A 21515-nucleotide genomic window follows, 5' to 3' on the forward strand; every position below is an offset into this window, starting at 1 on the left:
AATATTGTTTCTCCCTTCAACATCCACTACTGTTAAACTATGAATTATAGAAAAGCTAGGAATGTCTTTTGCCTTTCTTTGGATCCCCAACTTTTAGCACAATGCCTGGCAGCTAATTGGCACAAAATAAGTGTTTGGCTAGAAATGGATTCAGAAAGCCTGAACTTTGGTTCCAACTTTGCCCTTTTTTATTTGACAAGTGAGGCAAATTCTCTAGACTTTCTCCTCTCTGTAAAATTACAATGATATGTTTACTGCCTACCAGATTTGTTTTGAAGAAAGTTCTTTATGAATCTAAAGCATTACCTGTCTGTCCATCTAGTGTTTTCTCTATCTCACTATCAGTAAACACAGTAATGGAGATTTAGTGAGAAACATAAAAATAAACAATTCTGAACTGGACAATTTGTTCTAGAAATCAATTTTGATTTTTGGAGAAAATTATGAACCAATTCAAAATCCTTGCCCCAGTAGGTGCAATACTGATAAATATATACGCCAAGGAAGTAAATGACAGAATGAAATGTCTCATATATACCAGAATATTTATTCTGCAACACTCAGTGAATTAGGAAAAATGAGCAGTTAGGGTCCATTGGTTACAGAATGATTAGAGAAATCATACTGACACACTGTGTTATTATAAGATTATGGCACCAAGATCTCGTGAAACCCTCTTCTTCACAGAGAGCATGTAATATTCTCCCCAATCCTGCCATTTTCTTACTTAACTCTCTACACAGAGCCTTCCTACTCTTTCTTCCTTCAGATCAATATATTTAATTCAGAGGAGCAAACAGGAGGCCCTTGGATCCTGGCTAATAAATTGTCACCCCCAAGGGACCCCACTGGCCTAGCACATTCATTGCAAAAATGCTTGTTTCTCATTTACCTTCACTTTGGCACTATCAAGCTCCCATACATCCAAGTCCTTGCATTGCTGAAAAAAAAATCAGCTAATGAATACTTATGTCAACTAATCAGTGTGATCAAGACAGCTGTAATCTCTCTAGCATCTGTGCCTAACAAGGGAGTTGGGCACAGGTGTCTTAGTGGAACAGAGGACATAACTTTAAATTAAATGGACCCCAAAGCAAGTTGAGTTCAGTATTCCTCAAGTAAAGCCCAGAGGCTTTGAATTAAGTGTGTGTCCTAGCAGATTATTACATTTTATTGTTAGAATATTTTATGAGAAGACTTCAGGTGAGTTGGGAGTGGCCCCAAATGTGAAGCAGCAAGAAACTATTATTCAAGGGTCATAAAATAGAGGCAGTGTAAGAAGGCAGCAATAGGAGAACAGTTTTGTTGTCTTATTGGTCCATGGGCCTTTTACTTTTTGATGGTCTCTTTAGCAGGTTAGACCTTGATTCCACACCCAATTCCTCCATAGAGATTACTTATCCTCTATTATGTGTGAGGCCCTTTTTTTGTTAGAGGGTGAGAGTAAGGAACAAAAATAAAGAGAGGTATTGAGAAGAAGAAGGAAGTCATGTTACTAACTCATGGTGATTGTGGGTTAATCTTTTTTCTTTTTGGATTTTTTTCTAATTATGAAATAAAAAAGTTGGAGCTGATAGTTCCTAGGCTGTTTTCTAGTTCTGTGGCTTTTTAGAATTTTATGAAAAGAGATTAGCAGTCTGAGTTACCATAAGGACATAGTGGAGGACTATCAGAATGGGTGATCCATGTAACTAGAAACAAGCTATTTGGGGGCAGAAGGCAATAAATCAATATTTGATTTATTTGTTGTTTAGTCATTTTAGTTGGGATTTCTCTTTCCAAAGCTCCAGATCCAGTGGTCTACCACTGTACTACCTAGCTGCCCTAAGATTTGATGGGAAAGGCTAAAAAGGAAATCAATGTTCTCTGACTTTTCTAGAGCTAATTCCATTTCAAAACTAGCTATACTAGGGACAGATATTTATATAGTGCTTTAAATATCAGAAACATACTCATTTTGCATGATCTACTCTTCTATTTAACTCAAGTATACACTATTTATATTAAATCATATGTTATGTTCATACCCTGATTCTATCATCAACTACAAATTCCCCATTTCCATGTCTATGAACTTTAAAATCTCTTTTTTGATCATAACTTATTGTCATTCTACCTCTCTCCCCGCTTTGCAATGCCAAATCCTGTTCTTCCGACCATAACATTGTAATTGAATCTACATAACACTATTGCCTAATTTGTTTGGTATGAGATTTCATTTTCCATAATTACTTCTGGTGTTTTGATATTATAGAAAAATGTTATTGATTTTTATATATTCATTTAGCGGCCTTCAATTTTGCTGAAGCTCTTCACTGTATTGGTGAGCATCTTTATGGATTCCCTGGGATATTCCAATTAAACAATCATATCATAAGAAGACAGGAACAGTTTTGTTTCCTCTTATCATTCTTTCTTTAATTCCTTTCTCATAAGTTCTGATTATTGCTAGCATTTCCAGAAGCATAACCAATAAATGTTGGAATAGGAACATCTTTGTTTCTCTCTGAGTATTGAAAAAGATTGTAGAATATCTTCATTTCATATGGTGTTCCTTTTGGGTTTTGATTAGATCCTTCTTATGATGTTAAAAAGTAATGACCTTCTGTACTTGTACTTAGTAGTATTTTTAGCATAAAAGACTTATAATTTAGGAAAAAAAGCTTTTTCTGCATCTATTCAGAAGTTCATATGATTTTGAATGTTTGTTTTTGATCTGATTAATTATGTTGATTGCTTTCCTGATGGTGAACCACTTTACATCCCTGGTATAAATTTCATTTGGTGATAATGAACGATTTCTTGGATAGATCACTATAGTCTGACACTACAAGTCTGACAGTTTTTCTAAAGGAAAAAGAGGTTACTAATTCATTATGATTGAAGGAGAATCTGCTAGTGGTAAAACATCTTGGCAATGGGGGATAATAAATAGATTAATGACAATTCCTAGGCTAACTCTAAGGGACTGGGGAGATGGTAGAAACATCTATAGTAATAGGGAAGGTAGGAAGCAGGGAGAGTTTAGGAAAAAAGAGAATGAGTTATTTTCTAAAAAAAATAGACATATCTACTGAACATCCAGTCTGAGTTACCTGAAAGGTAATTAGAGATAGGAGTTTGGAAGTCAACAAAAAGATTGGGGCAAAGAGATTGAGGTTTTGAGAATCATTATCAAGAATATGTTAACTGAATCCATGGGAGCAGATGAAATCACCAAGTGAAGTAGTATAGAGGAAGAAGAGAAGAGGGCCCAGGATGTAGATTTGAGGGACAACTATGGAAGAGGAACAGGAAAGGAAAAACAGAGGAAGCACTCAGGTAGGACATCCACAGAGAACTATGTCCTGAACACCTGGAGAGAAGAGAGTATTAAGAAGGGGAGATTGCTCAGCAGAAGCTGTAGAGAGGCCAAGGAGAAGGAAGATTGAGAAAAAGTCAATAGATTTGTCAATTAAAACATCATTAGTGATTTTGGGGAGAGGAATTTCAGTGGAATGATAATTCAAAAGCAAGAGTGCAAGGAGTTACAATCAGAATAAGAGGAGAGAAAGTGGAAGCACCTTTTTAGATAGTTTTTTCAAGGAGTTTGGTTGCAAAGATGAGAATAGATATAGGACAATACTGCTACAGGGTGGAAAGATTGAGTGAGGATATTTGAGGATAGGGGCAGACAGAGGCATATTTGTAGGAAGTATGTGTAACGCTGTAGATCCTGTAGGGTAGCACAAGAGAAGGGATGACAGAAAAGGGACCCTATTGAATGATGTGGGAAGGAGTGGGATCACTTGAAGAAGTATGGTGGGTTAGGATTGATGATGAGAAAACCACTTTAATACATTTAACATGGCTAAAGGAAGAGAAGGTAACAATAGGCACTTAAATTAAAAATGAAGAAGAGGTGAGAAGATGACATATATGGTAAATGACCTCTTTTTTCTGTTAAATATGAGGGAAGGTTCTCAGTAGAAATTGGATAGGGTGGGAGTTATGAGAGATTTGGGGAGGAAAGGACAATTAATTAATAAGAGATATACAAGAATTGCCTAGCATCAGTGAGGGCCCACTTCAGCTTATGTGATAAGTTGGTAGTAGACTCAGAGCATGGAAGTAGCAGTGGATGAGTATTTCAACTCTATCTCAAGCAGAAATTGAGGAGAATGAAGGACAGGATCAGAGTGGCCAGGGAGACTATGTTATCTGTGAAAAGCCAGATTTAAATAAGAACTAATAGATTTAAGAAAGGGCAAAGGAATGATTTTAAGATGAAGAAAAGCTTGTAACTGTAGAACAGTTATTTCCGAGGGCACATTTCCGTGAATTTAGATAAAACTCTGGGGTAGGGAGATGAGATAGACAGGAATAAGGAATTAGGCAGTAGAGGTGTAGAATAGGGACTGGATGATGATAGTCAGGACTTTGGAATCACTGTGATGTGAGAAGTATGAACAGATATGGGAATGATCATCATTGAGTGGAGAGCCTCTACCCACAAAAGACAGCACTGCAGGAGGTGGGGGTTCTCAAGTAAAAAGTAGGATTTTTTTTCTTCACACTGTAAGTTTTCCACATGCAATTTGGGAGACTAGGCTGGGAGAATAAGGTGAAAGATGCCTTGTAAGTGCTTGCTTTGGGGCAGATGGAAGACGCCAGACCTTGGCCTTGGCCGACATTCCTTAGGGAACACGCTGTGCCTGGCAAGCCTGTTCCTAGTGCATCGAGGTCCCAGCCAAGGATGCTAACGCTGAGCTGGCAGCAGGAAATGGGAGACAGTTCTGTGAAGATTGAAGTTAAAACTGTGAAGACAGTTTTCATAGCCCGGTCCCCAAAACCCATGAATGGCCCCCACTAGCCCCATTATCTGAGGTCTTCTCATCTAAAAAGACTGGCCATAAAGCAGCAGGAGAAATTGGTTTGACTCCTGGGAAAATGGAGGAAGCTTAGCCTGGCACCTAACAGAATTTCATCAGGGGGACACAGTGTGTCCAAGAGGAAATGGAAAGATTGGGATACTAACATATCTACAGTCTGAGGTCTCCTCACCTAAGGAAGCTGGGAATCTGATAGTTTTTGGTAGTTTCTGTTTTTGAATGTATTACTTTGTCTCCTGTGTTCTCAGTTTTGTTAGCATATAACTGCATAAAATATTTAGATTATTCTTTATATTTCTTCTGATTTTTCTGTGATTGAAGTTTGTTTACTTGCTATTTTAAGGTTTTGATGTTCTCTTCTTAATCATATTGGCTAAGGTTTTATGGATTTTGTTTGTCTTTTCAAAGAACACTATTTCTATGAGGTATTTCTTTTCAATTTTTCCTTTAATTTTTCATATTGCCTCTTTTAAGCTTACTTTAAGTTTTTTCATTTGTTGATTTTATATTTTCAATGCATTCAGTTCATTAATCCTCTTTCTATTTTGGTAATGTATGCTTATAAAAATATGATTTTCTTACTAAAGACTTTTATGTTGGACATAATCTTGAGGTTGTCTCTATATTTTCTTCAAAACAATTATATTTTGCATGCATAGTGAGCATATTTTCTTTTAATAATATTGTTTCCTTTGTTCTGTGTATTTGCATTCCCAATCAATTTTTCTCTTTGTTTCTTTGAAGTTTACTACTTCAAGTTCCATTTTCTGTTCCGCTTATTATTTTTGTGGTGGAGGTCTTAAATTCTGTTTTTATATGCCTCATTTTTATTTTGAACCATACAGGACTAACAAATTTCTGTTCTGTATTCTTAAATTTCACAGGATTCTTTGTCTAAGCAAATTATGGGTTAATTTCCTTTGTTTTGCAATATTTGCTTGTAGTAACTATTAACTTAATTAACTAGATCTGAAGGAAATATTTCCTGCTGTTGATATTGTTTTTTCAATTGATTTTTATCTATCTTCATTCAAATATAATGGAATTAAATTCCATCCAATTCTGAATTTTCTTCTTCTGACATTTTTGGTTATTTCATTCCTTCCCCCATATTTTTCCTATTCCTCATTTTGTTTTGTTTTGTTTTGTTTTTTATTTGGGAGAAACTGGATCTCAAAGTGCCTCAGACTCCTTCCATTTTGAACAATTCATGGTTAACCAATCTAGATCTCTGTCCCAATTGGCTTTTGGATGGTCAGAATTGGTTCCAGCTAATTGCTATGCTCTTTATCTTAGGTATGGTAGAGTGCCTACGTGATCCCATCATATGAATAGTGTCTTGTCTTCCTCGCTCTAATTCTCAGTTCTTTGACTTCAAGTCAGTCTTTTGGAACTTATTACTGCTGATGCCACAGGGATGTTTAAAGTAATTCTAGACTATGCAAGTATGGGTCCAGCTTCAGGTTTTTTGTAAAACTTCAAGGTTTTCTGTCTTAATGCCCAAACTTCAGGTGAAATGGGGCTACTGGATGGACCCTGGCTCTACTGGAGCAACATAGATGTCTGCCCCAGCAACAGCATTTCACACCTTTGTATTGCTTGTGCTACAAGATCATGGTTTTTACTCCTAGTAAACTGGTTGCCTTTCACAGAATAAGTTTTTGAAGCCTGGCATCGAACAAGGGATTGGCTTGAGGGGTGTGGACTTGGCTGTTTTGAAAGCCTGGGTCATGTCTTTGGATCTGCTAATACAGATTCCCTATTGGTAATGTGAGAAGTAGGAGAACATACTGAATACCAGCAAGTGTCCATTTAAGGAGTAATTGGGGGGATAGAGTAATTTTTAAAATTTTCTTTTTAATTTCACAAGTCCTAGACCATGAAAGTAACTGAAATTACTTTCTGTTGTAGAGAGGTTTGAGAAGTTCTGGAAATGAGAAAGTGTCTAGTCCACCACAATTACCAATGACCTCTCAATTACAAAATCTAATACATTTATGTGAATCCTTATCTTTTTTCACTTCCTTGAAGCCTGTGACTCAAGAGGTCTCCATTTTCTCCTTCATACTTTCTTCTCTCCAGGTTCATGATACTTATCACTGCTGGTTCTCTTCCTACCTATCTGACCATTCCTTCTCGGTCTTCTTTGCAGAATCTTCATTTAGGCATGTTCCTCATCACTCTGTACTGCATCTTATTTTCTTCTCCTTCTAATATTGCAGTTGATGAACTCATCATTTCCCTTGGATTAAATGATCATCTCTATGCTGATGATTTTCAAATATGCATAAGCAGCCCTACCTTCTCTGCTGACTTCCAGGCTCAAATTTCTGCCTAAAGTCTTGAATTGAATTTCCTATAAACAACATCAATTGAACATGCCTAACACTGGACTCATAACTTCCTCCACAAATAATTTCATCTTTGCTAAACTTCCTCATTATTGTTGAGAGTGTCAACATCCTTCAGTTACCCAGGCTTGCAGTATGGGAGTGCTCCTCAACTTTTCACTTACCATTAATATCTAATTTGTGGCCAAGGCCTCTAGATTTCCCCTTTGCCATATTTTTCAAATATAGCCCTTTATATCTTTCAATAATGCTTTCACTGTGGTTCAAAACCTCATCTCAAACCTGGACTAAAGCAATGGACTAATGATCGAGTCTGACCTTGATTAATTCTCCTGCATTCTGCCAGTGAAGAGATTTTCTAAAAGTTCATATCTGCACATGTTCCCCTATCTAGTCAAAAAACTTCAGTCACTCTCATCTGCCAAATCAATAACAAAAACCTCTGTTTTGTGTTCAGGTATTCAACAAGTGAACCTCTTAGAATTTTCAGTCTTTTTTATACTATATGTCTGGTTGCATATATTCTTCAATCATATGACAGTGATTTCTCTGCTTTTCTTAAAAAAAAAACTTTATTTTTACTGACTATATCTCATATCTGGAATTCTCTCCCTATTCAACTCTTAATCCTAGGTTTTCTACCTTCCTTCAAGTCCCTCAAATTCTACCTTCTACAGGAGCCTTTTTTTAGCTCTTTTAATTCTAGTGTTTTCACTGCTATTTTTAATTTATTCTGTATATAATTTATCTATGTGTAATTTATTGAATATTGTTTCCCAAATAGATTGGAATCCTTCCATCGAAAGGAATGTCTTCTGCTTTTCCTTATAGCCTCAGTGCTTAGAACCCTACCTGACAATGAGTAAGTGCTTAATAAATGCTTGATTAGTGATTATTCTTAAGCTTAAGCAGTTGATATTCATTTATTTCTCTAATCATTTTTTTCTACTCAGTCACTTTTTGACTGTCATATGACTATTGTAAAAATTTATCTGTGACTTTATTTTTTTCTTTTATTTCCTTTGGCAAGCTCATGTTGTTTTGCTTATTGAACAAGTGAGTTATATGTAGAAAGCTCTAGAACCAGCTGTGTTCTTAAACTCCAGTTCCACATTTCCATTCTTGAATCCTTTGATTTCCTTAATTCCTTAAGCCAAATATGTCAAAAACAAATCATTATTTCTTTCTCATCCAGATTCACTATTTCTCTCTGGTGACAGAGATCTCCCATTTTTAGTATGTTGAAATCATCTTAGCCTCTGCCTTACTTTATTTTTCTTACCCAACTAGTATATTTTGTTTGTTCAGCTTTTATATCTGTTAAAAACATCCCCCTGCCACTCTTTTAGAATATGCTCTTAATAGAATCTCTTAGACTATCACCACAGCTCCCTTTTCTTCTGATCCCACATTTGCCACAGAACTTCTACTTACTCTTCAAAGGTCAAATTAAAACTTTTACTACTTCAGGAAGTCTTAACTATTCTTTTCTCATGTCCTTCCCCCTCTGCTCTTTATCGCTCAAGGAACAATTAATTTTGTTTTCATAACTGAATGTACTTGCATATCATAATTATTGAGGCATCCTTTCCATTTGTCAGAGTAGGAACCTCAAAGGTCAGGACTTACATTTCTGGTAAACTTTATAACTTTATCCAGCATCAATAACCACAAGTGAGAGGTGCAGGTAAATAATGGTAAAGATAAGAGGTGTCTGTTAAAGGTCAGCACTGTGCTACAACTATCAAGGGTTCAATTAGTGGATGTGAGAATAAAAGTACTGGCTGACCTGAAGAAATCAGGCTGGAAGATAAAGAAACTGAAGAGCCTGGAAGTGCATTTTCCAGAAAAGGAAATGGCTATAACATAATAATTGCAAATCAGCATCAATCGCAAGAATAAAGGGGAAAAGACAGAATCTAGCCTTAGCTAAAGACTTTACTACTTATGCAACTTCTCAAAAAATAGCTTGTCAAATGAATACTGCTGGAAAAACAAATGCTATAGTTGCATGGAGTGAGATGAGTATATTTAGAAGATAGGCTACAGATATGACTGAATCTTAGTTTTATGATTTTTCTCTTTGGCAGGTACTGGCAATTCTGTGTTTGGATCCCAGTTCCATGGCCCGCACTAAGTACTTCCAAAGTTTTGTAAATGATCTACTGGTTCGAGATGAGGAGAAAATGTGTAAAATCTTGAAATTCGTGCCCCAGAACATGTTTGAAATTCTATTCAATGTGGCTTTCAGAAACAATAAGACGAAGCTGCTGTATGAACTGGTGAAGACATGGCCTTACTCACAACTTAAATTCCGAAAGCTGCTTCAGGCATGTCCATTCGATTCTGGGACTTCTTCTAAGAGATATCTTGAGGATCAGTGGCCACTCACATATAATGAGTCGAACAAAGATAGAATTGATGCTATCATCTTGGGAGTGTTGGGTTATATAAGGAAAGTAATCATCTGTGGTTCACAGCAGAGCCCATACAGGTTTGTCCTTTGGGTACCTGGGAAGGTTTTATCTCATTCTGGGACATGGGTTCTGGTGGATTTATTTCAGCTGACATTTGCTAAGTGTCTATTATATGCAAGGATACTAGGGTGGGGATTTAAAGGGAGAATGGATACAGTACATATTTAGATTACTTAATACAGAGCAATCTCAAAATGAAAAGAAAACTAACAGATATAGGAGGATAAGAAAAGCATACATGCAAGAAATATTCAGTAGAACTTTGATCACCTAAATTCACGAAGGCAAAATTATCTGAACTGCAAGAACACTAACTAAACCACAAGAAAAAATTAGTAGTAAACTGTAGTGTGTTTCTCTGAAATTTGGATACATTTAACAGAAAGACAAGCAACCAGGAAAATATAGACTTGAATTGGAGAAATAAAGCTAAAACTTATTATATCATCTGAGTGGCAAGAGATGGAATCTTATTTTTAGACTTCAAACAAAATAGCAATAAGAAGATAAAAGTGAAGAGGGATTGTATTTTCATATGGAAACCAGCTGTCAGTTCAGAAGTGGCTCAGTTCAGAAAGGAAGAAACAGTAGCTAACAGGTTAGGTCGACTGGGACTATATATAGTGTATGTCAGTGAGATAAATCCACAAAAGGAGTAGAAAGAGGCATGAAAGTTAGACTGTAGAAGTAATTGTCAAACTGAGGATTTTTTTTAAACTCAGTCTAGAGGAAATGGGAAGTACCTGATGATTGAATAGGAAAGTGGCATCAGACTTACATTTTAGGCTTGTAAATTTGGAGACAGTATGGAAGCTGGATTGGAGTGGGCTGACTCTGGAAGCAGGGAAGCAATCAGGGAAATATTCAAACAGTTCAATTAGCTTGAACTAGCCTATGTAACACTATAAGGAGATAAGAAAAGAGATGTGTTCAAAGAATTGAAATGATAGGAAACTAGCTATGGAGTTTGAGGGGAAAGAGAAAAGGCAAAGATGATACTGAAGTTGTAGTCTTAAAGGACCACAGCAAAACAATTTAGAGATGGTTGCCAGCCTATTGGTGATAAGGACTTTAGACTGACAGCAGATACAGATTTGGTCTCAGAGCCAGGAAGACCTGGGTTCAAGAACCACTTCTGACACTTGACTAGGCAAGTCACTGAAGCTCTCAGTGTTCCAGGCATGCTCAGTAGAATTTGCAGAGAAGATTGGTTGAGGGAGTTTCTCACATACATATATACATATATATATATATATATATGTGTGTGTGTGTGTGTGTGTATGCATGTATTGTGCTCAGGAAGACCTACTTTCAAATTATGTCTCACATACTTATTAGCTATTTGATTCTGGGCAAGTCACTTAATCTCTATTTGCCTCAATTTCTTCATCTATAAAATGGAGATTAGAATATTTCACAGAACTATTGTGAGGACACAATGAAATCAAAACTTTGAAGTGTTATGGAAAAGTGAGCTTTATTATTTTCTTGAACTTCATATAGTAATTAGATCCCCTGTTTTGTCCCCAGTCCTATCAGGAATTGTACTAGGCACTGGAGATAAAATTACCAAAGAGAAATAATCTCTGAATGGTTACAATTTTGCAAGAGAGACAACATGTATCTTTAGGTATATGCAAGATAATATTTTTTTGTCTTCAGAGTGAGGATAAAGCTATAAGAAATAAAAAATCATTCCCATGGTGAAGTCAAGATCCTATTCAGAACATTCATTTTCTATTGTTTTCTAATGATCTTTATATTCATAATGTTATAGTCATTGCATAAGTTTTGTGACTTTACATGCTTGCCTTTGATCACATTCATCTATGTCTTTGAATGTTTATTACTATTAATGATTTTTAAAAACAGAATAGTAATATTACATTACATTTATATGCCACAACTTTAGTTTTTCTCCAAATGATGGACATATACTTGGTTTCCAAGTCTTGGCTATCACAAAAAAATGCCATTATAATATTTTCGATTACATGACAGCTATCTTTTTAATGAACTCTTTGAGGGTCATTATATATATGCACATATATGTATATACATGTACATATATTTGCATATGTATATGCATGCATAATAGGCACTCCAGATCAAAAGAGCCAAGTATTTTAGCCAATGTTTAAAAACTGGCTCTCCAGGGGAGAAATATCTGCTCCCTCTTCACCCCCAGCACATATGACGTGCTCTTAAATTCAATTTTTATTTTCTTAATCATTTTCTAAAGACTAGATAAACAAGACAAACATAAATAAAATCCTGATTTGAAGCAGTTACCAATTAGAGGTATCAATGCTCATACTGAAAATTTTTCAATATTAATTTTATTTGCAAATATACCCCACCTTGACTCCCCAGAAGCCATTTCTTATAACAAAGAATTAAAAAAAAAAGAGGAAAGAAAAAAAAGAAAGCAGTTCAGTAGAATATAAAGCTAACTTTTATGTAGCACTTTAGATATGATTTCATTTTGCCCTCACAATAGTTTTGGGAAATATTCTTATTTCCATTTTACAGATGAAGAAACTGAGGCAGGTAGAGGTTAAGTGACTTGCTCACAGTCACATAGCTAATACATACATGAGGCATGATTTGAGATTGTCTTCTTGAGCACAATTTGAATAGTTGATGTTAAAGAAGGAATAGTTTCTGAGAGATAACAGGAAAGAAGAATGTCAGTGGAAATCAAGAAGTCTCACGACTTCTCCCACCAAGACCAGTTAGTTAAGGAACTGAAAGAGAAAGAAGAAGCAATAGAAAATACAATGACCAAGAATGCAGTGAAATCTGGAGGGAACCACATCTCAATGAATGCCAGAAAATTGAAGGAGCTAAAGGCCATATTTTAAAAGAAAAGGCAGGATGAAAAAGGTGTTCTAGAAAAAAGATTGTTAAACTGTGGGTTGCATCCCCATATGGGGTTGTATAACTGAATAAGGGGGTTATGAAATTATGATTTATCAGTTAATGTTTGATTTGTGTATCTGTTTCAAGGTCAGACCCAATCATTAATTTCCTGGCTTCATGTCAAGTAGTGTGATTCTGCACTGAGTCTATATAAGTCATAGGATGTCATTTGCCAGGAAGAAAAGAATGGGTATTGTTATGATCCTGGTGATGCCCCAAGGCAGTAAGTTCTGGGTTCTTGAACATCTGAAAGCCAAACATGAAATTAAGCAAGACTAGGGATATGTGTGTGTGTGTGTGTGTGTGTGTGTGTAGTGAGATTGAGAAATTTAGAAGAAAAGCATGAGTGATTTGGCCTGGGGTCTCACATTTTAGCAGTCTTGATAGGAGTAATGGCTGGATCCAGAATATATTCTTGATTTTATATATATGTATAATTCTTGGATGAATTACCCTTCCTCACTCCCATCCCCCAATCCATATTTGTTGATGACTTTTATGCTACCAACAATCTTAGGAAGTTGGCTAGAACACTGGAAGATTATATGACTTCCCATTCAGTACATCAGATAAAAGACTTCAATCTAGGTCTTCCTGACTTTAAATGCTGTTCTTTCAAACAGAGGCTTGCTGAGCTGTGATTATTTTTTTTGATAGATACTCCAGAATCTGACATCAATCTCCATTGTAGAAGTAGAAAAGTCTATAATTGGGAAAATTTTATTCTGTTCAAAAACGATCATGGAGCAAATGACTTATGGGATTATATAAAAAGGGCTTTTTTCCTCAGTCATTCAATCAGCTCTGATATTCCTATCTACAACCCAGCTAGTTTTCTGTTTGATGACCTCTTAATAAATAGAATTCAAAGGAGGAATGTATTTTGGAACTAGTAGGCCCTCCTATCATGAGAATAAACAGAAGGTAACAAGAATTTCTGGGCCAGGTGTTAATATTTTTCTTTTTTTTTGTCCTTGATGTAGGAGGTTACAGCAGCTGGATATGACAGGATTACTTGGTAAAGATTACTTTTGGAATTCAAAACTCATGACGCTGTGGGCTACCTCAATTGCCAGAGCCAAAATCTACAGTAAATCCTTAGAGAAGAAGACACATTACTCAGAAAGCCAGGCAAGAAACCAAGAGGCAGAAGGATTCCCAGTTACAACTTTCCCAACAGAAGCCCATGTGGAACTTCTAGTAGATTTCCATATGAGCTCCTCCTCTGAGGAGTTTCTAAAGGAAGCTCTCCTGGATAACACCTACAGCCCTCTCCACCTGACTTGCCAAGATTTCTATACTTCCCACAGCTTGGTTCAAAGTGATCTAGAAATCCTGCCTCTTTTGGACCCGTTAGTACTTCGCAGAGTGGACCTAAGTCATAGTATTTTAATCTTGATGGATATCAGGTACCTTATGTCACAAATTACAACCTTCCAAAACTTGCAAAGTTTGAAATTACCTCATTTTAATGAAGATATGCAAAGTGGGAAGCACCCTATGCTAAAGACTAACATTGACATTCTTGCTGAAGAATTGAGCAAATTAAGTCACCTCAGGGAGATTAGTCTACATAGTATTTGTCTTTCAGACCAGGTGGAGTATCTGCTTAGGTAAGTGAGGCTGGGACACAACCCACACAGTTCCAGTGAGAGTACATGTTTATTATTCGCCTTCCAAATCCCCTCCAATGGTCATCATTTATCTTTGTCATCTTTGCCAATCTGCTGAATGTGAAGTATCACTAACAGTTAATCTGCTTTTATTCCTCTTCTTTTTCTTTCCCTTATTCAGATTTCTAAAAATCTATCCTTTTTTCTTTCCTTTTATCCTTTTGTGACAAACCAATCTCCATATTTGGAGTGAGATTTGATTATAACTAGTCTGTAATAGAGCTCTTGTTTCCTCATGTAGTTTATTTCTCTCCTCTTCTCCCCCGCCCCATCTCGCCCAACTCTGTGTTTTCATATATGTTCAAACCTTTGACTTAATTCAGATGAAATTAAGATTCAAGTGATGTCAGATTCCTCAGCTATCTTCCATAGTGTAGATACTTTTTCTTTTGTACCCAGAATATCTGCCCTCAATGGTATATCAGATCAGCCTTGCCTAATACTTCGAGTCCCTGAGTATCCTGTTTTGACTTTATCCATGCCTATTTGTTCATTTAGCTTCACAATTTTCTGGCATTTAGTTACATCAGTATGGGTTTCATTTACCCATGGAATCTCTCTGCTCCCCCGTGATAGGTTTCTGAGCTCGTGGATCAGTTAGGCTTTTTTGGAAGACCCTTCCGTTAGTCTCTGAAGCCACTACCTTGACATTTTTATAAGTCTTATCTGAACTGCCATTATAGTTTTAGTTGAGAATGTTCCATAGATACTGGGATAGTATTGAGATATTAACTTTTCTAAAAGTCAGGTCAACAACCTGAATTAGAATCTTTTACTTATTTCTAGATAAGAAGCAAATCTTAGATTGATTTCTGAATCTGGTATTTCTAGAACGACAGGTCCCATATGGCTGCCCAAGCTAGTTTCTCTCAAATCTCTTCAAGCTTCCAGTCTGAATGCTTTTATTTCTTTTTAACAACATTTTCAAATCCCTTTCTTATAATCATTTTCCTATATCTAAACTTTCTTTTGGTACCATAAAAGATTCATTGTGGTTGTCATTGAATGGCTTTTTTAAACCATATTTTAAAAAAATCTCCAGTATTATCTACTTTCCTTATTTGTGTGTTTTCTTTCTATTCTATACTTTATCTGGATTGAAACTATAGGGTAAATGTGTCCAATACAGGTGAAAGTCTGGAAGCTGAAGGTATTTCACAAGCATGGGATGAAAATAGAGCTAGAAGTGGATCTTTGAGTTTCAGTATGCAAACAACATGTCTTTATTTTTTTTATTTTATTTTCAGGGGTCTGCAATGCTCCCTGGAGAGCCTTCAAGTTTCTTACTGCTCTCTAACAAACAAAGACTTAACCTACCTTTCCCAAAGTCACCATAGCTCTCAGCTCATAAAGTTGGATCTTGAAGGCAATAACATAACAGAGCTACAAGGCTCATTCCTGGAACTTCTAAAGTCAGTTTCAAACTCATTGAGGTGGCTGAATATGACAATGTGTGGGATCTGCGTCAATGACTTTTGTGAAATTTTGCCCCATCTATATTCCTGTTCCAGACTCTCTTATCTTGGTCTATCTCAGAATCCCCTAACTAGATTGAGTATGTGCTGTTTTGTTGGATCATGCCAGAATAAACTGCCCAATCTGAAGTTAATATCGGTTTCAATTTTCTTGGATTGTTCTAAGAACCTGCCCCAGCATGGTCCTCTTCCTCGGTTATCGGAGGATTATCTTGACAATGACAAATTTCTCTCCGTCCTGAGAGAAATGGAGCAGATACAAATTTCAAGAGGAGACTCTGCCATTGAGTTTACCACAAGTCTTAGCTTCGATAAGGGTGACTATTTTGATCTACGGTAATGCATTGATTACCATAAATGAGAAGAATCTCATAGCTCCATGATGATAATGATGGTAGTTCAATTTCTCATTTTAAGAAAAACTTTTTTATAAATTTTAACTAGGAAAGATAATCTACTATGCAAAATAAGAAAACGATCACATCTGAAACCATAGCATGTTACAAAAAACAGGGATTTGTAGACAACTAAGAAAAAATTTTAATTACTATTTTTCAACTCATATTGGAGATAATGTACATTTAGTCATCGCTCTCATGATATTTTTTTAAAAGCCTTTCATATCTTTCCATGTTTTTATGTATTATTTAAAATAAAGCAATTATTTGATTCTGTGAGTATATCATGATTTATTGTCATTCTTTGTAAGACATTTCAAATTTTGGGCTAATATAAATAAAGTAGCTACAGATATTTTTATAGTAATAATGAATATAGGTGTGTATACACACACACACACACACACACACACACACACACACACACACTCATTCATTCTGACCTTAAATAAAACAGTACTACAAGAAAGTAAATTCTAGATTGGACATCAAGGGAAAATATTCTATCAAATAATGTTTTCCCAAAGTCTGTCAACCCCTAGAAATTGTATTCCCTTAATGGAGGTCTCAAAAAAAAAAAAAAAGGTTGAATCAACACCTATCAAGAATATGAGAAAGGAGATTTAGCTGTGTGTAGGATTAGGTGCCCATGTCCCTTTAATTTTTGAAATTCTGTGGATTTTTCTCTAAAATCCTAGGAAAAAAAACCTATGTTTTTTGACTAAGTTCAGATTTATTTGTACCAACTCAAAACAGTGCCATACCCCAAATAAGATCAATCCCAAAAAGGGGGCAAGTAGAAAGTTCTTGTAAAAAAAAAACTAATAGACAAAAAAATAAAGAAAAAGGTCCCCCAAAATTAAAAAAAAAACAAAATAAAAGCTCATGATGGAAAGAAGATTATATTGAAGAATGTAATATGACTGCTGTAAAAGGGAAGGCACAGGTCACATGAATCTCTAATATAGTTGAGAATCATAACATTCCAAGAAACAAATATATAAAATTGGAAACAGAATGATGAGAAAAAAATAATTTTAGAAGATTAACATGAGAATTTCAGATGTAAAAAGATGGGGTCTTGGGTTGAAAGGGAGAAGAAGCATTAAAACTTAGCAATGGCAACTAGAAGACTGTTTTTTCCCAACCAAAAAGAAGAAAATTAGATTACTGGAATTAACAAAACATTCTAGATACTATTGGCATTCCAACAAAATACAAAGGAAAGTTTAGGATTTTTGGAAGTAAAAATACAAGGACATGGCTGGGAAATATTGAAGGAAAGTTCAATGTACCAATCCAGAGGATAATAGACATTCTCATTTTAATGTAGCTAACAATTTTTTTACATTTACTAATTTTTAATCAATTACATTTAAACCAATAATTTAAACATTTGTTTGTTAAAATTTTCCATTCTAAATTCTCTTCCTTCCTTGTTCTACTCCTCCCCACTACTTTGAGAAGCAATTTGATATAGATTATAAGGTGTAATGATCTGAAGTATTTCCATATTTGCCAAGTTTCAAAAGAAAAAAATGCCTACCCTGAATAATAAAGAAAAATTTAAAAGTATGTGTTAATCTCTATTCAGATGCCATCAGTTCTTTCTCTAGAGTGGATAGCATTTTTTCGCTGAGTCCTCTGGAATTGTTTTGAATTATTACATTGCTGAGAATATATAATTTATTCACAATTTATGCTATAATTTTGAGATTACAATTGCTATTACGTTTTCTTAGTTTTGCTCTTTTCACTTTGTTTCACTTCATGTAAGCCTTCCCAGATTTTTCTGAAAACATTCTGCTCGTCATTTCTTATAGTTCAATTTTATTCCATCACAATCATATACCATAACTTTTCATCTATGTCCCAATTTCTAATTCTTTGACAATACAAAAAGAGCTATTATAAATAAATATAATAAATAAATACATTTTTATCTCTTTGGAATTTTGTTTTTATTTCTTTTTCTTTATAGTTGAGGAGGACCAAAATGATCAAAATTATGATGTTAACATCAAAGTACAGTATGTCCAAACATAGATGATTATACCAATGCCAGCTCAAAAGTCTCTACCATAGGTGGGTGCAAATAGTCTATTGACTATTTGGGATAGAGATGTTTCCAAATTTGTTCATTTCATGTTTCTTTTGAGGTACTACAACTGTGTTTTGCTTATAGAACAATACCTACTTTGGTGTGGGCACCCAATATGAGGTGGTCCTATGCCATGTCTCCTATGTCTCACAATCAATGCCAATGTTCTTCATAGAAACTTTTAGAGTGACTTTCTATGGCTTCCTCTGACCTCTATGTGAATTGTCCTTAAAATAGTTTGGGCAAATATTTGTTTGCTATTCAAACAACATGACCAACCCATCAGAGATACACTCTCCGCAGTAAAATATGTATACTTGGCAATTCAACTCAAGAAAGGACCTTAATATCTTTGGTGGTGTTGCTGTGATTAATTTACAACTCTACCAACAATGCATTTAGTGTCCCTGTTGTTGCACATCTCTTCCAACATGTAATTTTATTTTTCTGTCATATTAGCCAATCTGATAGGTGTAAGATGGTATCAAAGCTGATTTAATTTGCATTTCTCTAATCAATAATAATTTAGAACTTTTTTTCATATGACTATATCTTTGATTTCTTTTCCTGAAAATTGCTTCTTTTTTATCCTTTGACCATTTATTAATTGGGGAAATGATTCATATTCTTATAATTTTCACTATACCTGTGTCTAATATACATATAATAGATATACATATAAATAGACATAAATATTTATGTAAATATATGTTTATAGATATTTCACTGTTTTTCTCTTTCTTTCTGTTTCTCCATTTCTCCATTTTTTCCTCCCTCCCTTCCTTTTTTCCTACCTTTCTCCCTCCTTTCTTCTCTCCCTCCCTTCCTCTCTCCTTCCCTTCTTCCCTTCCTTTCTCCCACCCCTCTCCTTCACTCCCTCCTCCTTCCTTCCTTCCTCTCTTCTTCCTTTCCTCCCTCCCTCCCTTCCTTCTTCCCCCCTTTTTCCCTGCCTCCTCCCCCCTCTCCCTCCCTCCCTTCTTCCCTCTTTCTCTCTCTCCCTCCCTCCCTCTCTCCTTCTCTCCTAGGAAGCTAGAAAGAAAGAAAAAGGAAATTTCTCTAAGTCATTATTGATTAGAGAAATACAAATTAAAATGACTCCATGAAATGAATTCCTATCAGATTGGCTAATATGACAGAAAAGGAAAATGACAAATCTGCCAGGGATGTGGGAAAATTGGGATATTAATTTTCTGTTGATAGTATTGTGAACTGGTTCACCTATTCCAAAGAAAAATTCAGAACTATGCCCCCAAAATGATAAAACTCTGCATATCCTTTGATTGTGTAAAACCTCTACTAGTTTTACTAGAGATAAAAAAAGATAAAAGATTCTAAATGGACAAAAATATTTTGAGTAGCTCTCTGTATTAACATAGCATTAAAAATTGGGGAGCTTCCCATAATAGGGGGAATGACAGAATAAGTTGTGGCATATGGTTATAATGGAATCTTTTTATTCATTCATTTCAGTCATATTCAGTGTTTGTGATCCCATTTGAAGTTTTCTTGGAAAAGATACTGGTGTGATTTGCCATTTCTTTTTGGAGTCCATTTTATAGATGTAATGGAATACTATTGGGCTATATGAGCAAAAGGGTTTCAGAAAAACCTGTGAAAATTTATCTGAAGAGATGCAAAGTGAAGTGAGCAGCACCAGGAAAACATTGTATACAGTAAGAGCAATATTGTAAGTAAGAATGAATGTGAAAAACTTAGCTTCTCTGATTAAGAGAATTAAGAGATTAAGACTCCAACAAAATTCCAAAGAACATATAATGAAAAATGTTATTCAATACCAGAAAGAGAACTGATGAAGACTTGACAGCAGACTGAAGCACACTCATTTTTTTATTTTCTTATTTTTCTTGTTTTTTTGCATTTTTAAAAATATATCAGATATGGAAATATGGTCTGTATGATTTCACATGTATAATTTTATTTATTTATTTATTTATACAAAAATTTTATGAATAGGTAATTTTTCAGCATTGACAATTGCAAAACCTTTTGTTCCAACTTTTCCCCTTCTTCCTCCACCCCTTCTCCCACTTGGCAGGTTGACTAATACATCACATGTATAATTGATAGCACATTGATTCCCTTCTCCATGAATGGGTAAGGGAAGATCAGGAAAGGGAGAATTTGAAATTTAAATTTTTCAAAAAATGTCACAATTTTTTTACATGTAATTGTGGAATATTTGATGAAAAAAAATAAAATAAAATAAATGTGCCTTCCCTCCATTATTTCTAATTTATCTTGCATGTAGTTTGCTTGTACAATATTATTTCTCCCTTCTACTCCCACCACTGTGAGACGAGTTCCAGAAGAGCAAGGTTTGTCTTTTGCCTTTCTTCGGATCCTCAGCACTAAACATAATTCCTGGCATGTAATAGACTTACTAAATGCTTAACTGAGTAGACCTGGATTCCTGGTCTTTAGTTCCAATTTTGCCCCTTTATTATTTTGTAATCTTGGATAAGGCATATGCATTTTCTATACCTCAGTTTTCATTTTCTCTAAAATCATGCTGATAATATTTTTATTTAATATTTTTATAATATAATATGACTTTATATGATATGTATTATAATATAATAGTTTAAAAATAATATTTAAGAATACCTGGCAGATTTGTTTTGAGGAAAGTGTTTTTTTTGTTGTTGTTGTTGTTATTGTTGAGGCAATTGGAGTTAAGTGACTTGTCCAGGGTCACACTGCTAGGAAGTATTGTCTGAAGTCACATTTGAACTCAGGTCTTCCTGACTTCAGGGCTGGTGCTCTATCCACTACACCACCTAGCTGCCCTGGAAAGTTTTTTTGTTTTTTAAGTAAACATAAAGTATTATTTCTCTCTCTGTCATCCTAGTGTAAGAAATAGGTGGACATTTTCACAGGTATGAAATTAAATTGAGAAATGAAATTAATTTGAAACCTCAAAACTGAAAGGACATCAAGGAATAATCAATGGTGGAGATTAGTTTTCTTACCCTAGAAGAATGTAATACTCCTTGGGAGCAGGGACTGGCTATGTAATGAAAAGTGGAAATTTGTCATGTAACTTTGATAATATTCAATTAATGGGGAATCAGGGGAAGGACTTATGTTTCAGCAGGGACTTAAAAGCTGCCTTTGGAATTTCAAAGGTGTGTCTACTCATCTAGGCATCCCTTCTTGCAAGAACGCAAAACAAATCTTTCCTGCATTCATCAGTGTGTCAGTGGAGTTCTTCATAAGATAGTTTCTT

General features: G+C 35.2%; 1 protein-coding gene across 2 annotated transcripts; it reads left to right on the forward strand.

Annotated features, from left to right (window-relative positions):
- The first annotated feature begins 1065 nt into the window (after nt 1-1065).
- On the forward strand, nt 1066-16357 carry LOC141552401 (leucine-rich repeat-containing protein 14-like). 2 transcript variants are annotated; one of them, XM_074284667.1, is made up of 5 exons: nt 1066-1203; nt 8007-8084; nt 9313-9716; nt 13605-14234; nt 15542-16357. In XM_074284667.1, the coding sequence occupies exons 3-5, from the start codon at nt 9346-9348 to the stop codon at nt 16107-16109; spliced, it is 1569 nt and encodes a 522-aa protein (XP_074140768.1). In that variant the 5' UTR covers nt 1066-1203; nt 8007-8084; nt 9313-9345; the 3' UTR covers nt 16110-16357. The 2 variants fall into 2 exon arrangements, with proteins under 2 accessions (XP_074140768.1, XP_074140766.1); XM_074284665.1 differs by lacking the exon at nt 8007-8084 and having other exon boundaries at nt 1088-1203.
- Nucleotides 16358-21515: the final 5158 nt, after the last annotated feature.

This window comes from Sminthopsis crassicaudata, chromosome 1, assembly GCF_048593235.1.
Source record: "Sminthopsis crassicaudata isolate SCR6 chromosome 1, ASM4859323v1, whole genome shotgun sequence".
In the NCBI taxonomy this organism is placed as follows: Eukaryota; Metazoa; Chordata; class Mammalia; order Dasyuromorphia; family Dasyuridae; genus Sminthopsis; species Sminthopsis crassicaudata.

Excerpts from the sequence above, each read along its gene's own strand:
- LOC141552401 (XM_074284665.1), top strand. Across the intron at positions 9,717-13,604 it reads TCACAGCAGAGCCCATACAG|GAGGTTACAGCAGCTGGATA; the intron begins GTTTGTCCTTTG and ends TCCTTGATGTAG. Across the intron at positions 14,235-15,541 it reads CAGGTGGAGTATCTGCTTAG|GGGTCTGCAATGCTCCCTGG; the intron begins GTAAGTGAGGCT and ends TTTTATTTTCAG.